General features: G+C 39.2%; 1 protein-coding gene across 2 annotated transcripts in view; it reads right to left on the bottom strand.

The window, feature by feature from the left end:
* Positions 1-19,000, bottom strand: part of UGP2 (UDP-glucose pyrophosphorylase 2) — a 58,227-nt gene extending 39,227 nt beyond the window's left edge. The window contains exons 1-2 of one of the 2 annotated variants that reach the window (XM_075203896.1): positions 18,896-19,000; positions 755-882 (exon numbers count right to left, since the gene is read on the bottom strand). In XM_075203896.1, coding sequence (XP_075059997.1) covers positions 755-868 — 114 coding nt within the window. In that variant the 5' untranslated portion in view covers positions 869-882; positions 18,896-19,000. Of the gene's footprint in view, positions 1-754; positions 883-17,070; positions 17,465-18,895 lie in introns of those variants that run through there. The other variant, XM_075203895.1, reaches the window with a different exon arrangement.
* Between the last annotated feature and the right edge of the window lie 1,702 nt (positions 19,001-20,702).

The following is a 20,702-nucleotide window of genomic DNA, read 5'->3' as shown; positions in this document are numbered from 1 at the left end:
CTCTATCCTGCACTAGATGAGAAGACTGGACAGATTCCCTTCCTGTGCCCTGCAACATCGCAGTGCAACTGTCTCTTGGCACTTCCTGGTAAAACAGCCAAACATAAATCTACCTCTTAATATTAACAGGGTTGTTCATCAAACCTTTTAAATAAGAAAAGTGAAGGTGTTGCCCATAGCAAACAATCAGATTCTAGCCATCATTTATCTAGTACAGTCTCAAATAATCACTCTTAGGGGGAATTCAATTGGCCAAGCTACTCGCAAAAGTAACGTGGCCTACGCACTATTACCGTTCATACGGTAATAGTGCGCATTATTACTGTTAGTACGGTAATCTTTAACGTTGAAGTTTGCTCGTGGCTCAGGGAGCTGCAAACAGAAGTCTGGGTTAAAATGACCATATTAACAGTAATATTAGCGCCACGTTATTCCTTGCCGAATTGAATCCCCCCCTTACTGTCTATTGGCCTACTGAAGGAATCTTACAACAGTCAGTCAGTGAATCTCAGGTGGAGAATCACACACATTACAATTATTAGGAAACTAGAGCTGTTTACAAGCTGTAATGTCTTAAGTTGTATGTTAGTATGGGAACTTTTACATATATATTTGTGAAATGCCTTATAATGCTGGCTCAGCATTTCAGATTTAGCGCCCATTTATCAATCATTTATTTGCTTCTAATATATAAAATGAAGTTACACAACCCATTTAGAAGGGAGAACAATAGGTTTCATTGAAGGATACGTACCTCTACTTCAGACTCCGGTGCAGTAGACAATATTTTTTCCAGGTCTACTTTCATGGCCTCCTCCAGCTCTTGTCTGACAGCTTCTTCAAAGTGCGACATCCCTCCTCCGGACATTGCTTTGCTTAAATCTGAAATGTAAAAAGACGAAATTCGTCATCTCGCTGACATGTCTCTGATAAAGTAACAAGCAATCAGTACGATAATACTAGACACATGCAGGCCAATCCTGCCACTCAGCTCGGAGATCAATATCACTTATGTATCACTTTACAAATCCGCATTTTAGTGGGTCAGGAGTGGTTGGGTCACAATCAGGGTCTGAGGGATATCTACCCCCCAGGCCGGTTCTATAGTGGGCTACCGTGGGATGGGTCACTGGGCTACCTACATGACAATTGATCCAGGGGTCACACTGATCTGACCAATTTGCAGAACATATGGCTGATATCAGTAGATATGGGATACATTTTACTTTATTTTTTGTTATGGTCCCACATATACACCCTTCAGCAGGTAATAAGACCTCTGCAGTGACAGTTATTGATCTACAAAATGCATAATTCTCCACAATAAAAGGCAATACTGGTACAAATAATCTATTTGGTTGAATCCAAAGAGTTTTTATCAAGACCAGACCAACCAAATCCTCATTTCTTAGGTTTTATTATGTGGTACGCAGAGTTATTATGTTCTAAAATTACAGTGAAGATTTGGTTCAGTATATAGGTAAATCTTTTCTTTGGGATTGAGACAAATCTCAAAATATCGATTTGGTGCTTCCCTAATTTATATTTACAGCTGAATTAACGTTTCAATCAATAAAACTGAACATTGATATTTTGCCAAGTACAAAACATGTTTCCTCCTTAATTCATCATCTGTTTAAATACATGGCTTCATGGATGTCAGATAAATTTTAAATTAGTTGTCCGACTTTTCCCAGACACATCTATAGTTTGCATAGTGCCATATACCAATATATTAAAACACATGTTACTATACACAGTATTAGATATGGAAATTAAGAAGTGGAGGTATGGAAATTGTAAGAGAATGGAATAGTTTTACAATCAAGGCAGTAGCGGCGATAAGACATATCACTGCAAAACCATTTCAACCATTGACTATACATCAAAAGCCATCCTGACAAAATCATAGATCATCATCAGAAGGGAGATTACAAACTGGCTGCACAAGTAAATATTTGTTTCTGACTAAAAGGCTATACTATGGAATTCAGTACATGGTTTAAATGCCTTGCTGTGTAACAGTAAAATTATATTAGTAGTCAGTTTTAAAATGAAGCAATTTTCTGTTCTGAACAAATATTAATAAGAATACAGCCTTTCACTGGGAATCAGGAATATCCCCGTAGCAGGCATTTTGTGGACGACCCCCTCAGTAGACCGACAGGGGTCCATTATGTTTTAGCTCCCAAGGACTGACCAGTTGCTATGGAGTTTTCTTATTGGGTGGTTCGTTACCTTACACACAGGAAGTATCCTTGAGGAAAAGGGAACATCTCGCTGAAAAAGCACTTCACGGGTTAAATCCCATCTCTACAAGGAGCGCGCTCAGGTCTTCAACCAATTACCCTGTCATTGTTTCCTCCATCTGATTCCCATTGTTTTTTTCTGGACTTTAAAAGAGACATTTCAGAGCCTGACCCAGTATGGGGTCATCAAGAGAAGAGCATCTGGTGGAGGAACACGATATGGGACCTCACACACCACTTCCCTGGATGGTCACCATCACTATGGGAATTTGGTGGGTTTAAAGGGAGATTACCCAAGTCAGATCAGGGTGTTAGCCACTGATTTTCGCTAAGAGGCGATACTCTGCCATGGGATGTTGTGGATCGCATCTTGGTGGAATTGCTCTTCAGTCTCTTGTGTGCACTTGTGCATCTCTGGTCCTGTGTGGGACCATCTGTTATTATTACCTGAGTGGGATTAATGTATGGACTCTACTACACAAAATCACTATCTGGACTGTTACTTGTATAGGGTCACCTCCTGATGATGTTTTATGTTCTCCCCATGTCTGCCTCCAGTCTCCATCCACAGTGACACATACACACATATATATATATATATATATATATATATATATATATATATATATATATATATATATATATATACATACATATATACATACATATATATATACATACATATATATATACATATACACACACATACACACACACACACACAAGTTAACCCGTGCTTGATACTCATGCATTCTAGTCAAATCAAGCTACTTAAGGTGTTAAAAAGGTTCTTGTCATCTTCATCACCACACACACACACACACGCCGCTAGGCTTTTATATATTCGATAATGCTAAGAATTTAGTAGGTCAGTGTAGTATATAACTCCGCCCAGCAGGTGGCGCTGCAGCTTGAGCACTCTGTCACCCGGTAGTTTTTTCCACACACACACACTAACACATGCCGCTAGGCTTAGAGATATATATATATATATATATATATATATAATCTGCTCTCTGCATTTCCCTAGGTGGTAGTGTTGCTTTAGTTAGATACATCCGTAACAGCCAATAGTCCTAATATACTCCACTGTGTGTATGTGCAAAATATTAGCAGTTGTCAGCTCTGTCTAATTTTCCAAGGACAGAGTTAAAATATTTGACCTGTGAAATGTTTAACTTCCTGCATGTTTGATTTTTCTTGACCTTCTTCCCATTTGGTGCACAGCAGAGTGCGCACTGTAACCAGTAAGCAGTCCCTTAATGACTGCATGGACTCTGTGGGGCAAGGATGCCTTAGACTCCCTCATTCCAGCTCACCTCTGCCCGTGATAAAGCAACACAAACACAAATTTGCAAGGATGTATTATAAAGAAAGCAGCCGAGGTATCAACTCACAATGACATGACAGCTATTCCCTCCTACAAGATAATCATGGTTATGAGGATATCCTCCCATGATGCTTTGGGCAGATCCACTGTGTGACTTCACACGCAAGATCCTATTTTATACTGTATACAGGTGAATTGCTAAACAAACTTGGATACAAAATAAACACGCTAAAAGCACAAATGTATGTATTTCACTAAAGAAACAAGCATGAGAAAGCAGGACTGGACAAAAAAAAAAACAAATTATGTTCCGTGGCTTTAGGGGCTCTCCAACAATACCCTGTTCAGGTGGTTTATGGAACACCTGCATGAGTTTCTGTAGCTCATAAAATACAGAACTGTAGAGCAGAGCGCTCCTCCATGCAAAAAAAAAAAAAATGCAAAATATTCATGTTTTATTTTTAATTAAGGATTACTAAACTAGGCTACAATTCTGCAAAGTAAATCTTCCCCTTCAGTTATTCTTCTGTTCATAGAACAATGTCGGCAGCCTCAAATTAAACGACGTGACATCGCTCAGTAGCTTTATTGTGAATATGCTCATAAATACATAAATTAACATTGGCAAGGGGCATCACTTTATAAAGGTTATACATGTTAAATCAAACATATAAAAATGAAGATAGCAGATTTTGAAAGGTTATAATCTACTTTGCATCTTATAGTTTTAGGTTAAGATTTTCTTGTTCCATAACGAGCTGTATTATTGAGAAGGTTTCATACATGTTATTAATGCAAATTTTATTATTTTTATAGTCATCATACACACACACACACACACACACGTCCATTGTGTCAAAAGCCAATTAAATTACCTGTATGTTTTTGGGGTGTGGTAGAAACCGGAGCAACTGAAAGAAACCCACACAAACACGGGTAGAACATACAAACTCCACAGATAGGGTTCTGTCTGGAGTCACACGGATTTGCCGCCCAATTTTTAACTAAATGTTTAGTCTGAATTGCATTAAGATGCATCATCTCAAAGAGACTTTCCTGATTAACAGGCAAGATCGGAGGCCACAAAAAAATAAAAATAAATTATATATATAAAATCTTACAGGGTAACAGCTACAGCTGTATAGGGCAGCACAGTGGCTAAGTGGTTAGCACTTCTGTCTCACAGCACTAGGGTCATGAGTTCAATTCCCGACCATGTTCTTATCTGTGTGTAATTTGTATGTTCTCCCCGGTTTGCGTGGGTTTCCTCCGGGTGCTTCGGTTTCCTCCCACACTCCAAAAACATACTGGTAGGTTAATTGGCTGCTATCAAAATTGACCCTAGTCTCTCTCTCTCTGTCAGTGTGTGTGTGTATGTTAGGGAATTTAGACTGTAAGCTCCAATGGGGCAGGGATTGATGTGAATGAGTTCTCTGTACAGCGCTGCAGAATCAGTAGCGATATATAAAAAAATGGTGATGACGATGATGATAATAATGATGATGAATCTTACTGGATTTCATAAAAACATTCATCTTTTAACACACTCCTTTTCAATTTAGCTACACAGGGAAAGAATGAGCACCGAGACCATATGAAGAGTGCCATGAGATAACCAACACACATACATTCCAGACCTGCACATCACACAGGAAACATATGCTACACATGAAAAACTCACTCTGCAAATGATTTTACATTCTACCTTATATGTAAACTAACCAGATACAAGTAAATGCACTTAACATCTGGTTAGATTACCATTGTGTTAGCGCTTTTGTTGTTTCAGATGTAATCCACATTTTAATTGGTAGCTGGAAATGTGCATGGAGCAGACAGATTCCATTATGCTTCTGTTAGATATCTTGCCTTAATACCCAGACATTATGCACCATTTACAGTCACTATCAGCTATTCACTTGCGTCTTTTGCATCTAGTGGAGACAAAGCGTTATTAAGCCTTACGGATTGTTCATGGGGGTTTAGGTATAAATGACAGAAGACAAATGCTGCCCTGTGTACTCTCTACAAGTGTAGGGCACATGTCTCTGGTCTGGAGAAGTAAGTCCCTCAGAGTGGGAAGAGACCCAGCTGTAAAAAGAGAAGGATTTTGTGCAGAGGAGCACTTCTGTCCGGGTCATTTTACTTTGTAAAGAGTTTCATGGAGAACAAACAAAAGCTATGTGCCAGAGCTATTAGAGAGACACAAGAAACCAGATAGCAGTTTTTTTTAAAGTAGTATAATACATGTACTATATGAATGCACTGCGCTAGCTCTGTGACACGTTATTAAGAAACAAACTTTGCCCTAAGAAGAGCCGTGTGTGTGTGTGTGTGTGTGTGTTATGAAGGCTTGAACATTCTATGGAATTAGGAATTATACAGTATCCTCTATATACAACAAAAAACAATGGGAAGTATTCTAATAAGGATGGCTGTTGACCACCTTTGCACTGTATCGATAAAAGCTAACACTTCCGACCTCTCAAAGTACAGCTTCTGTTAAAAACAGATTACAGTCTCTTCAATACTTTAACACGTTTACTATTTTCACATCATACACCCTAAATCTATAAAGGTCCATCCAGATTAAAACAAACAAGCTGCCCCAATCTGCACATCCCCAATAATATGAATGACACTGGATCATCTCTGCTATGTCAATCAATTCCGGAACAAAGCTTCAAAATAAAAATACACTTATGCTCAAGGTCATGAATATTGCTTCAGACCACAACATGTCTGCCTCCACTGTGCAGAGATGACAGAAACAGATCTAGAAAAGATATCAATAGTGATTTTTCCAATCTTAGCTTGAAGGTGCTCTAACCTCAAACATGTTATTTGCTTAATGGTGCCTAGCACATGGGAATGTGTATTGTAGATATAGTTTTATATCAACCCCCTGTGCAGGTTATCAACAAATGTAAAGGAAGTGTTTGCTATGTCATTGCCTGCTGTCATATTTCCTGACCTTTCTGCACCTAACCATTCCCTCGATAACGTTATACACAAACCTAGGGATGTCACATACATTCCGCGTCACTAGAGCACGCCCAGGCTTCTGTACTGCAAAAAGATTAGCACAACTCTATAAGCATAGACAGAACTTTAGGGGAAATAAAGGCATTGTTAGAAACAGAAAGCAACCAATAAGGATGTACAAAAAGCAAACTTTATAGCACTAGCATAGAAACTAGATATAGTCCTAGAGCAGGACACTTACACATTGATCAATATTTACATTCCACCAATACAAAAGGAGAAATAAAACAAAAATGTATCTTTCGCCAATCGAATTTTCATTTTAGCCAAAACCTTATTATAAGACTTCCTAATAAGTGTAATTCTTTGCTTCCTGCTACTGCTGAAGGCTCTGCACTATTTTGCAGCCAGTGTTTAACATAGTGACCGGCTTCCTTGCTCTCACCTGTTAGGTTCACCTGTAATGTTCTGTACTATGAATGCACATAGTAGCAGTGGTCAAAATAGGCTGCTAGATGGTGGTGTTAAACTCCATTCACTTACAACTTCTGTACCACCACGTCACAATAGTATAGGCTCATACAATGATGTGCTATTACAGTACCACATTATAATACGCTATAGGCATCATAGAAATGCAATGCATAGAAGCTAAAGAGCAGTCAGGGCTGGATCGCAGCTATAAATAGAGTATTGCTGGTCAATAGTATTCAAAATATGGTAACCTCTAAAGTGGGGAAACATTTATACAAGGGATACCATAAGGATGTCTAAGCTGCAGAGTAAGACAGACTTCAAGAGATGAACATGCAGAGCTTAGAGGAGAGAAGGTCAGAGGGGAAAAATTATAGAAACATTTCAATATATAGAATGGATTATTAGAGTTCCTTGTCCTCTTATTTTTTAAAAATAAATCAAATTCTCTGTTTTTATGCTATAAAATTATATCAATCATTTTTCTGTTTTCATAACCTGAATTCACACTGCAAAGTTTATTGCACAGTCTTTTGTTCCTATTCTGTTCTAATTTATCAGCATAGCCAACGGGTCAATGCAGCTAAAATGGGTATAAATTAAACTGTGCATAGAAGAAGTTGCTTTTTATAGTGGGGCTCATTCATTACGTTACCTGTATGGGCACCAAATACATCAGTGCAATAAAACACCAACAATGCAATTTACTAACCCTTAACTTATAGACTCCCTATAATACTCAAAATCCCCTGCAACACAACAATAGTCATCATCATCACCATTTATTTATATAGCGCCATTGATTCCACAGCGCTGTACAGAGAACTCATTCACATCAATTCTTGCCCCATTGGAGCTTAGTCTAAATTCCCTAACATACACAAACACACACACACACAGACAGACAGACAGACAGAGACTAGGGTCAATTTTGATAGCAGCCAATTAACCTACTAGTATGCTTTTGGAGTGTGGGAGGAAACCGGAGCACCCGGAGGAAACCCACGCAAACACGGGGAGTACATACAAACTCCACACAGCCTCTTCTGCCTCTCAGCGCTGGGGTCACGAGTTCCATTCCCGACCATGGCCAGTCAGGATGGCATAGCTTTGCTTTTCACAGCTCAGTAAATTGACTAATTCTGCTGTCCGCATAGGGGACTATGGGAACTGCAATAAGCTCCAGTAATTACATTGAGGGAGGAAAAATCCCGTTGTTAACCCTTTGTTAAATTACAAAAAGCGGTGAAAGAGCTTTTGCCTGTGTTTACATCGCTATTTTGGCTCCGCACCCGATTAAATGGACCCCTTATTTTATCCCAAGCCAATAAGGGCTGACGTGGCCAGTCATCAGCCTCCAAACCTCCAGGGCTAGATGTTCTTGTCTATTAGTCTCTGATTACGTAAAGGTCACCAGTAGTAAATCCGTCAGTCCCAGGTGGGTCCAATTTCATTGCTTGTGTATGTAGAAGTGATTGAAACATATGTGTGTACTTCTCTGTATAGTTGTTAATTAGGTATTCAGCTCTATTGAATGCTTTTCAACATATTTAAGAAAAACTGTTTGATGCAAGGTGTTATTGAGAATGATTCACACCAACTTCAGAGTGATGCGTTTATTTGCTGTGAAGTAATCAAAATGATTTTTCTTCATTCTGGTTTCAGTAATTAAGGCTTATTAGTCGTGTATTCCCATAGTTACCAGGCAGTGTTATTTCAAGACAGCACCTGATGCCAGTGCAATATAAAGCATATGTATGGGATTTGTTCCCTCATTAACAATTTCTCAATCCACACCAACAGCATCTTATTGATGGATCAGTATTACTATCTATAGCTTGCACTAATTTACTCCAAGACCTTCTTCCATATTTCAATTTAACATATCCCATAAGCACTACTGCTATCTTTACTCAGAGCCAGTCCTGAAGTTTCCCCAAGTACAGCTTCATCACAAGATTTGTAAAAGGAACAATTGTAACCCTACCCTCATCTTATGGTACCCAAACAGACTTATATCTACTGTTAGAGCGAACTGACATACCAATTCATGAACTGTAAGTGGAAGATATGTATATGCAATGGTAGGAGAGAGATACATGGACATAAAGAACCACGCAATCGATAAAACGATTTTCATTTATTAAAGAACAAATGAAAACGCACTTAAAAAGGGTTATAAAAATCAATTTTGGTCACAAGGTTGCTCCCCAACCTCAGTGGCAATAGCCCAGACTTAGTACACGGTTCCATAGTATCCTACACTTACATACTGTCTGGCTCATGTGAAGTTTTATACGTAAGGAGTCCGCAAAAAAAAAAAAAAAAAAGGAGGGAATGGTGGGGGTACAGAGTGGGGAGAAGTCATAACTGTAAATATCTAGTTACAAAACTTTAATCAGGGCACATAATAGCTGGTTAGAGGGTCATAGGTTAGCATGTCATCGTGCACTCAACTGGAACCCAAGGGTATGTCAGCCAGAGTGTGAGTGGAGAGTTGGATGCTGCCAGGGGGCGAATAAGCCCAGAGTCTTCTCTCCATCAGTTGTAAATTTGGGCCACGACATGCATTTAATGGGAGAGGATGTGGCCATTAAATATGGGGTGTCCAGTGTCTCCGTATACTGACCAGATTCTTATTGGCAATAGAAGTCTCACAATATATATTATCTATATTACACTATCCCTACAGGAATATTTTTCTATTACATATTTCACCTGTCTCATCTATATCATATTGATGTACACAACAGCAGAAAGGTCTATGTCTGAGCAATGGGTGTATTACCATGCCAGTAGCAGTTCTAGATGAGAACAAACAACAGATAAGCAATAACAAAACGTATAGGTATGTATAATAAATAGGAGGGGAATATTTTCTTTGTTTTATGTGGAGGTGACAGGATCACATCAAACATGCTCTACATATCTGATTTTATCTATGCTATAATACCAGAGGTTCTGGATATATAGCTAGCCAAAATGGCCCTAAAGTGAGGAGTTAATTCCAGATTTTTGGGTTTGCGTGGAAATGCTATTTATATTGATATTTTAAAACAGGGGAGTTATAAATACTGGCATTTGCTTACAGTCTAGAGAGTTTTGGTTAATTTTAGTCCACGTCTCTTTGACCTTGTCGGTTGCTGTACATAGATACAGGACTTAACCTGGCAACAGACACAGATATATCAGGCAATTGGGCTCAACGTATCTGCATGTGTAGCCCCAAAATGAATACAATGCTATCCCCATAATTAGTCAGACTGCTACTGGTATACCTGTATATCAAGCCACAAGATGACTGCTAAGGGCCTATGTGCTCAGTCATCTTCCAATGCATGTGGACCAGAAGTGATCCAGTCACCCTGCAATTTGGCTACCCACATACATGTCCAAACTGGACAGTGATCTGCTCAGCTCTGGCCAATCCGCAAAGCTAGCCCCAGCTTTACAAATCAAAAGCCTTTTTATTTCAGTCTTATTAGATCTCAGAGATATGAAACATCTGTTTGCAAGTTGAATATAGCTCAACATAGCTGCTGTTTCTGAGCTATTAAAGCTGTGGGTCCTGAGGCACAGTTAAGAGAAAGGGTATGTGTGATTTGTCAACAATTAACTCTGTAATTTGTGGGTTTTGTAAAGCAATGCATTTTACAGCAGGGAGCATGTGAATACATTTTGCTTCAAGCAGGTGTGTGGAAAATGATCCAGGAATAAGTATATTGTTCTGAAGATCTGTTCACATAGGGCAAAACGTGAACATGCTTTGATAATTCTTGCACAAAGTTAATGTTTGGTAAAAACAAAGAAAATATTGTACTATTGTGATGGTAGACTGCTGTCTAAATACTCAAGTCAACATTTGGCAGTTACCACTTCTGTGAAATACTATATATACAGAAATAGGATTCCTAATTCTGAATGACCTTTTCCGAATGTCTCACTGGACAATTACAACAATGTTAAATAAACCTGTTGTGATTAGGTCATAATCACGAGTTAGAAATATGAAAACAGAAATGGTTATCCCCATGAGGAGTTGCCTCTATCCTATGAAGACACAGGGTGTTAAGGATTAAATATAGGGGCTGGATGGCAAGTTTGAGCCCCGGGAGAAAATGGGAGGGGGGCTGGGGGTTCAGCTGCTGAGCCTATTAAAAACGTTTTAATGGAACAAAACTGCAGGTAGCCCATGACCCTATCCACGGGGGCCCACCATGGGACCGGCACCACGGGCAGATGCCCCCTTGCCCCTCCCTGCCCAGACAATCCCTGGTTAAATACAAAAAAATCAATTTCAAAAACCTATTGAGTGCATCTATGTAGAGACATTGGGAGCTTCCTTGCAGTAACTGTCCAACACAGATGAGCTGGGTGTCATGTTTCAGATATGTGCTCCTGCCCAGGATCACAGGTTAAATCAGCGTGTCCAGGGCTACAAGCAGGCAATATACGGGGGATTCAAAAGGACAAATCTGTGAGCAAGTCCAGTCCTCATGATTTCATATGCCAATATATACGTCAAAGAAATATTGTTCAGAACTAATATTTGCATACAAGTCTATAGGTATATAAACATCAGTGGGATTAGGCCCATGACAAACTACAATAATCAACTAACTTCCTAACCATGGGCCTGATATTGTCATATTTTATGTGCTGAAATTTATGACCTGTTGATTGAATGTAAAATTATATTTCTAGAATGTACCAAAGGAAACATATAATTTTTAAGAAATCCTGAGAAGTGTGTTGACAAGCCATAATAGATCTCCTTAGCATATTCACAAACCTGGTGACCTTACAAGGAGGGGGTTGGGACATGGAAACAAGTGTGCTTAAAAATAATGGAATTCAAGTTATCAGACTTTTTAGGGGGGTTAATCTTATTGAGGAGCTGTCTGCATTGTTGCCAACTTCCAGATGCAGATTACATGAATAAACAGGAGTGTTCTGCTTTATTTCATTTATGTCATTTTATGGGTAATTGTTATACCCTAAGCATTGTGACATTGTTTGGTGTATTAAACACCATTTAATAACATTCTGTCTTTGTGTTATTAAGGGATAAACGTGCTAGAAAGCTTGGTTATTATGCTACAAAACTGAAGTATAGGGTATTTTTCATTTTACCATAACTCTGGTTAATTCAAGCTTTTATTGTAGTGGGATATAAGACTGGGGGAACCGAAGAACTTCCTCAAAGTGTTAGCTTTGGAATCGAATCTTGGTAGTGGCAGTTAATAGGAAAAGTGAGGTAACTATTATTATTATTACTCATTATTAGACAGACCAGATGGTTTTGTTGCATCACACATGTCACAAAAGCTCAGGCAAGTGCTCGATGTGACAAAACCTTACTTGTAAATAGCAAGTATTTAAAAAATAAATTATATATATATTTAATGAAAAAAAATCTCTTACTGTTTACATTACCATCTAGGTTGTCATTACACTGAAATAACAGAACTGGGAGCATGTATAAAAAAAAATGTTGTCATAAACGATACGCTGCATAGTGACCTTTGGTAACCTACACTACAATTTTAAATCCCCACAGGGACATATTGGACATTTAAATTGTAACCTTACTCCTCTAGATAGAAATACCAGAGGTCACAGAAGCATTTGTTGCACACATACCACCTTGTGTTATTCAATGTATTTTTAAACAGATAATATAGAAAGGTCATTCAAAAATACAAGAAAATGATAAAGTACAACACAATCGACAAGAAAATATGTAGAAATTCCAGATATATCTTCACAGAGTGTTGAGATGCCCAACAATGGTAGAATACTGCAAAGGAACATTATGATACATGCCAAATACTGTTATGGGACTTTTATGTAAGAGGCCCGGGGGAATATGTGCCCCCACTGGAGGTAGCGATTTAATTTAATTCACGTCAAATGCAACCTAAAAATACACGAACATGCAAATATCAGGACCATTGCAGCCATGCATACTAATGACTCTTGGCTGAGGTCCAACTGGTGAACAAGCTCACATTAATCTATGGAAGGGGCTGGGAAGAGGTAAAAAGGAAAACACTACATACAATCTGGACTTCATCAGTCTTCATCTAACAGAACAGACAACATAGCTCCCCCCAAATTACTTTCTAACTTCTTAAAAAATACAGATCAGATATTTTAATCAGTAACATGTTTGTGGACAATTCAATCGATTCCGTAAATGCTGTCACTCTCTAAATAAACATTAAGAGAGGCCAATAAAACAGCGCACAGTCTTCTACAGTGAAGAGCTTGCACTTCAAAGAGTAAAATTATATACTGGTCAGAATTCTTATCATGTTGCCTTTTAATAGCAAACAAGGCAAAATTTACCTCTTCAACGACTGCAATAAAATGTTTCAAACAAGAGGAAAATGTAGAAATAAGTTGCTCCAAGCTTTCTGCAAGTAGTGAAATATGTAGCAAATAAACTAACTAAAACAAAAGAACGTCATGTCTGCACAAAGACAACAATAGCTACAAAAATAGGAAACCGCTTTGTTAATTTAAGAAATAAAATGTAAAGAAAAAACTGCCGCCCAGTGGTTGCTTGGAAAGATATTTAGCACTGGTATGGTGGTCACAGACTAGTATAAAGGAAATGAAGCACAAACCAAGAAAAACATTGGGGGCTGGCAACAATCGTGTACTGTGGGTCAACAGACATCTTGTCTTATGCCAAAAGCCAAAGCCAGTGACTTTCTGGTTCTTAATTTTCTTTGCTGGACTTCAGAGGAAAAGAAGGACACACACACACACACACACACACGGACACACACGGACACACACACACGGACACACACGGACACCTTTGACAGAGAACGCTAAATGCATGTTTTCCATTCCTAGCGTCATCATCTTCATATCTGAAGATGGTTTAGTTACTTTTTGAAACCAGATATCATGCAAAGATGTCCTGACTCCCCTGTCACATCTGATTGATTACATCTGTACTCATTGTCTGGTGCTTTGATCTTCTTCAGGTAATCTGGACCAAATTAGATTGTCACTGCATTGTCTCTTATACTGGGTAAGTAGATTTTGATATGATAATTAGTTAAATTTGTGAAGGAAAATATAAAAAGCCATTCACACCGCTCTGTCTCTGGTTTTGGGGGTTCATAGCTTTCTAGCAATCAAGAATGTTAATTCTAAAGACAGACCTGGGTACCAGGTGTGGGGAAAGCAGCGTCCAGACATTTATTAAGTTAAACCATTCAAAAGTTTATTGCTCTTGAAACATAAGTCATAGCAAAGGCATGCTGATAAACTAGCCCTAAAAAAAATGAACATATTTCTATTTTATTAACAAAAAACAAAATAAAGATATTTTCAGCCAAAATGGAAACAAGTGAATACTAATATATCCATGAAATCTGTTCCTTAAGAAAATATTTCAATCTGCCAAATGAATTCTGTTATGTATCAATCAAATTGTTAGCCACAAAAGTGTCTCCCTCCACAGCCAGTCAGGAAGCTTCTCAGTGGTAATGAGATTGTAGACAAAGGCTGCTCACTAGATTATATGTCAGGTGACGGTAGTTGCCATAGTATTCACATGACACTTAGCAAACTGTAAAATAGTAAAAACGAATAAAACAGCTTGAATCAAAACCCTAAAAAATAATGTATACAAAAACATACAACTCGTTTTTAGAGGAGATTGCACCATTGTCAACAAAAACTGAATAAAAAAAAAAGTTTATTTTTTTTTACATCAAATTCTATGGAATGTATCATAATAAATCAAAATTTTTTTTAGAAGATATGTCATAACATCAAAAAAATATCAAAAATCTTGATCACATTACAGAGTCTGGTTTCAAAAAGATTGTGTGCGTTTTGCTACCTTTAAGAAAGACAACGAGTATAAACGAATGAGTTGGATAGTATATAGGTGAGAAGAGAGCAAGGATGGGAACAAGACAGGGAGGGTATCAGCCAGAGGTAAGCCCTGTGCCCAGGGAGGGTTTTAGCCAGAGGTAAGCCCTGTGCCCAGGACCGTGTACTTGAGAAACAGGGCTAGAGAGACGCTGAGGACTGAATTCATGATACATCCTCCAACAGGAGCAAAGCTGCTGTTATGGGAGCTTAAAGCCCTATTAAGACACACACACTGAAAGAATTTCTTCATTCTGGTAACCACCTTTGCATTTGACTGTGATAAATAATCCTTAGTATCTCTAAGCAAACCACAGAATATAAGAGGCTTACATTGGGCAATGAAATACTAGCAGATTACTTCAGTATTTCAATATCAACAGCATTATTGCTTAACGGGTACCTCTATACTTAATGTACTTTTTATTCAATCGGCAATCCCATGAAAAAAAATCAAGTGTGTTTTGTTAACATAAATCACTGTAGAGGGCTATAAGTAGAATGCTGTTATTTACCATATTCCCTTTTTCTTCAAACTGCTATTAATGATTTGTGTTTCTGAACTACCATGGCAAGCAGAGGCAGAACTAGGCAGCTGTGGGCCCTGGTGCAGGTATGTGGGAAACTGGGCCCCTGACCCTCTGCATCTACCATGCAGTGGGCCACACTACCTCCATGGGCCCCGGTGCACTGCATCACCAATGGTAGTTCCGCAACTGATGGCAACCACAGTCACATGGCACATGATCTAGTGAGCAAAAAGGGGTTGGACCGCCTCTATGAGCTCTGATTTTACTGTAACCTCCATCATCATATGACATGCTGAGAGCTGTGAACCTGTGTCTATGAAATCACAAATGTTTATGATAGTCATGTCAGAAAAATAGGGAGTGAAAATAATAGGAAAATATTAAAATATAGCGCACTCTCTCACAAATGCAAAGACAAACCTCCAGTCTTCAGGATTCTTACAATACATAAACTTATCTATATCACAGATACCTTAATAGTTTACAGTAGGGAGCACATTTTTCCTTTTACACACAATTCTATTTTAAATCAATCTAGTTGAGATAGAAGGTGATCCTCATATAGGAGTGTTTAACCTTCAGATAGAAAGATCACACACACACACACACACACACACACACACACACACACACACACACACACACCCTGGTGAAATAAAAGTCACCAAATGTAAGAATATATTTTTATAACTGAAGGGTTGGCAAAGTAATGTAGGATTCAGATGCCAGACACACAGCTCTCTTATCCTATAAGCAAGAAATGAACTCAGTGGTTGTGGATTTTTCTGACAAACCTGCACTTACAATATTTTGGCCTTTTTTGTTGTAGACGTTTACTCTTTGGTTCAGAATGCTGCATAATCATCTGGTATATTATCTACTAAGATGCCCATGAAAGGCAGTAACCCAAACACTGTGTGTGAAATTTATCCATACATTCATTGCCCAGCAACTATGTTTTCAGCCTGCACAACGGAGCATAAACAACCTAGGTGCATTCTGCGCAGTCAATGAATTGACAGAGCTGGTAGCCCAGAATTCTGAGAGACAATATTGTCTGCATGCAAACATTCTTCATGACAGTATCCATGTATGTTGCAGCAATGCAGCAGTAATCTGTGATCCAGCTATGGCCTCCAGTTCCTGTAGACTAGTTCCTGCTACTTTGCAATCTATGAATCAGGGAACCAAACCACGTATACACCTCGCAACCAACAGAGGCTAATGGCTAAAAAACAAATTAAATAAATAAATCCAACAGTGGGGTCCTTGCCAAATAGCAGCATGATCAAATCAGCACAAACATGCAATTCACTCTACTACTGCTGATGAGATAGCTGACAGGACTATCTGCCTTTGCATCTTGTCTTCTAAATGACCCTTGAGCAATTACTAGGCTTCAATTACCAAAAATTAACTGTACTGTGCTAGCTCACATACCAAGCAGGAATCCAAAGCTTACCCACACATGTTTCCCCCTTCACCTATCTGTTACTAGATGGCTACAATCCACTATTCTGCAATGTGTTTCCAATCATTTCACAGAAAATTAAGTGAAAAGCAAATCGAGCAGACTGCATTAAAATTAAGAGAGTCTACTTACCTTGTGCAAATGAAGACATATTTTAAAATTCTTTGTCAATGTGCTAGGTTATAATCACCAAAACTGGCCGAACTAATATATATATTAGTGACACTTCTGTGTGGCTCCAATCAATTAGAAATTGGCATCAATCAAGCAGGAATTAATTCCAGCTTCCAGGCAGGAGGTAAGCAAATTCCTGTACAGTGAGGGTTACTCTCCTCCCTCACCGATGGGGTGCTTGAAAGGGAAAGTTGAGAGCACTAATTACTTAACGAGCTACCTGGCCCTGACACCTCCACTAGGTGCCCTTCCGTGTACAATCTTTATATGCACTGGGCAGAGGTGAAAACTCGCCATGTACATTTCATCAATGGGGGTGGGCGTTCCCGGGATGGCATGTGACAGCCCTCTCCCACCCCAAGGAGGCAAGTCTAGTTGTGCACGTATTCTCCCCCTCCTCTGCTGTGACTGATCAGTAATGTGTTAACCCTATTTAGTGCATGTCACAGCCTTGCAAAATGCAAGAGGCCGCCATAAGAAATCACTGACAACGTACAGCCGGCCTCTGCACACACCACTTCATTGCCTGGTAAACCAACTACATTAAGAACTCCATTTGTGATCGTTGTAGCGCAGAGTGCATCAGATATGGCATTTCTGCAACGCCTCCTGCTAACCCCATCCCCACTGACACCCACCATCAGCCAGCCAACCACAGCCACACACATGCCAGAGGAGGCTTCCATATATAGCCTGCACTCAGTACAGCTGGGCTGTATCCCCAGCAAGCTCGCAGCTCACACACGTCCCTTGGTGCCTGACATCTACATCCAGAGCATGATGGCACCTATGAAGAACCTCTTATGTCTAAAGAGCTGGAGAAAAAATAAACTATTTGCTGGGAAGCGCAGCACAGTCACAACATAGTAACTAATAACAGGACTGTAACATTGTATCAACTTTGCCTCACAATAAACAAATAGATGTATATAATTATGAAGTACATGATAACAGGGGGCTTAATTGGGAAAATGACAGAAATAGTTCAGCATGGGATAGTGATAATGAGTAATAAAATAAACTCATGAAGCCAGGCTTGTCATTACTGCAGAGACCAGTAAGGTGATGGGGTGACCTCTAATTGTGCTATGTGACTTGTAAGGTGTTATTAGTTCTCCTAGGGAAGAGGGTCTGTATTTAGCATGACACTAATGTATGAAGCATTAAAGTGCGGGTTTATTTTAAGAAACTCACATTGACCTGTCAGTAGGATGGCCTTGCTCTTGGCAGAGGGAACAGATCACACACTGACCTTGACAAGTAGGACACGTTACAGCCATATTGGTTCTGCACCACAAGCAACGTCTTAACCCTCTGCAAACCTACCACGATCACAGCTAAATACTGTAGCAACATGCAGCAGGGACGGGAGACTTGTGGAGAGGACCTAAGCACCACTGTTTTGGTGATTAGTTATATAACACATAAGTAAGCAATCTGCAGATCCCCCACAGCTATTAGGGAACTACTTGTCCTGTCATATATTGCAAGCTTGTGACTGGCAGGGAATGCTGGAGCTTGCAGTTCCGCAAGAGATACTGGGTGCTTACCTCTGATATGAATTATTACCTACACGTATATAGATTTTACTTATGGCACCACCACTTGCGCATAGAACACCTAATAACTGTAATAGGAACATGCAGTGTTCTGAATCGTTATAAAGCTCTGTCTGGCAAGTATATGTATACACATGTATGTGTGTATGTAAGCACATTGCAAGTATTCAGCAGCTCCATGCCATACATGCAGCGGGAGGGAGATCTGAGCCGCTGATACGCACCTGATGAGAGCAGCTATGGACAGGCCAGGGCGCTCTGAATACTTCCGACACCCGCTGACATCACTCAGCACTCATGGGTCTTGACATTAATATAAAAAAATACAGTAAAAAAAAAAAGTGTCCTCATTGCACCATCCATGTTTGTGGAGTCACTTTGCCTGTGCAGCCTTGAATGAATCGCCGGGAAAATGGCTGCTGTTTTATACGTGTAAGCACAGCATTGGAAAGTACTATAGTGATATCAAATTAAAAACAGAAAGCAAAGTGTCTGTTGTGTGGATCGTTTATATGATTGGGAAAGAGCTCTGTAAATGGGAGAGGACCTTCAAATAATAACTAAGGCTATTAGTTGAAGTTCACTGTCTAATGATGTTTTGGAAACCTAAACATTTTTATAAAAAAAAATCGGGACACAAATATGCTCATGAACAGCCCAAAGCTGTGCAACTTCCAACAAAACCAGACTCACATAACCGTAAATTCCCACCCCTTTTTTGTTACGAGATCGAAGTTAGCTTTTTTAGGCCAGCTTCTTATTCACTTCTTATTCACTTCTTATTCATGCTCCAGCTTCTTATTCAGAAAAATTTATTTTTAAAGGATTAAATCAAGTTGGATCACCGATTTCACATCAGAGTAGCACTAAAGGGTGTCCCTTATACAACCTGCAATAGTATTTAGCCTGACCCAACATGGTTTTGGACATGAAATCAGGGGGCAAAGTGGGCAAAATCACCATATTTTATCATTTTGAATAAGTAGCTGCAGTTTTGCAAGGGTTAAATGCCGTTTGGCCACCAATGTGACAGTGGGAATCAACACAGGGTGGTCAATTACATATAAAACACCTGTCTTTTGCCTGGCCCAACACTGCTTTGGGCATGAAATCAGGTGGCAAAGTGAGCACTGATAGTATTTTGAGCATCTTGAATAAGTAGCTATAGTTTTGCAAGGGTTGATGTTTTTATTAAAAATTGCAACAAAAATAAATCCAATATCACTTTGTCCAAGATAAAATAGACTATATACATTATCAAAGGGTAAAAAGGACCAATATGAACAAAACTTTACATTATAATAAAACCCAATTCTCCTACAATCCCTCCACAAAAACTTTTGCATCACTTCACAAATGAGAACAATTATATACATCAAAGAAACATGACATCCTCTAACACAATACTCTGCATTACAACGACCCCATCAGCAATCTATAATACCACCCACACACCCTTTATAGTCAGGAAATGAAAATAAACTTTAAATGTATGTAAACCTTACTTAAAAATAGGGATTTCCTGAAAATCTAATTGTGAAAGAGCAAGATAGATATCAAAGAATTGAGAGACTGCCAGATGTTAGTTATCACCTAGGAATGTCTCAACCTCTGCCAGAGTCAATGGCGGATCCAGGGGGGATCGATCAAAACACCATCAGAGGGGCCGGGCAGCACACTGTCCCTGCCTGTCACTGCCGAATGGGCCTGCACATAGTGTGCAGCCCCATAACATTGCTCCTGTGGAAAACCATTTTCATCGACACCTCTAGAGCCTCCAGTGAAATGCAAGCAAAGTGAGATCTCTAAACTCTGGAAGGAATCCGCTTGGAATCACCAAACACAGACCCTTCGAGCTCATATCACATGGGCAATCCTTTAGTAACAGGGGCACATCAAATTGAGTATGCAAAATCCTCCTCTCCAACACCCTCCTAGAGGAGTTTTTTACCTCATCCACTTTGATCTGTCATTTCCGTGTCACCGTCAAACCCTAAACCACATAGGCCAAGAGGTATCCATGCTTCACTC

The sequence above is a fragment of the Mixophyes fleayi genome, chromosome 3 (genome assembly GCF_038048845.1).
Source record: "Mixophyes fleayi isolate aMixFle1 chromosome 3, aMixFle1.hap1, whole genome shotgun sequence".
Lineage (NCBI taxonomy): Eukaryota > Metazoa > Chordata > Amphibia > Anura > Limnodynastidae > Mixophyes > Mixophyes fleayi.
This window is presented reverse-complemented; position numbering and strand designations above follow the sequence as displayed.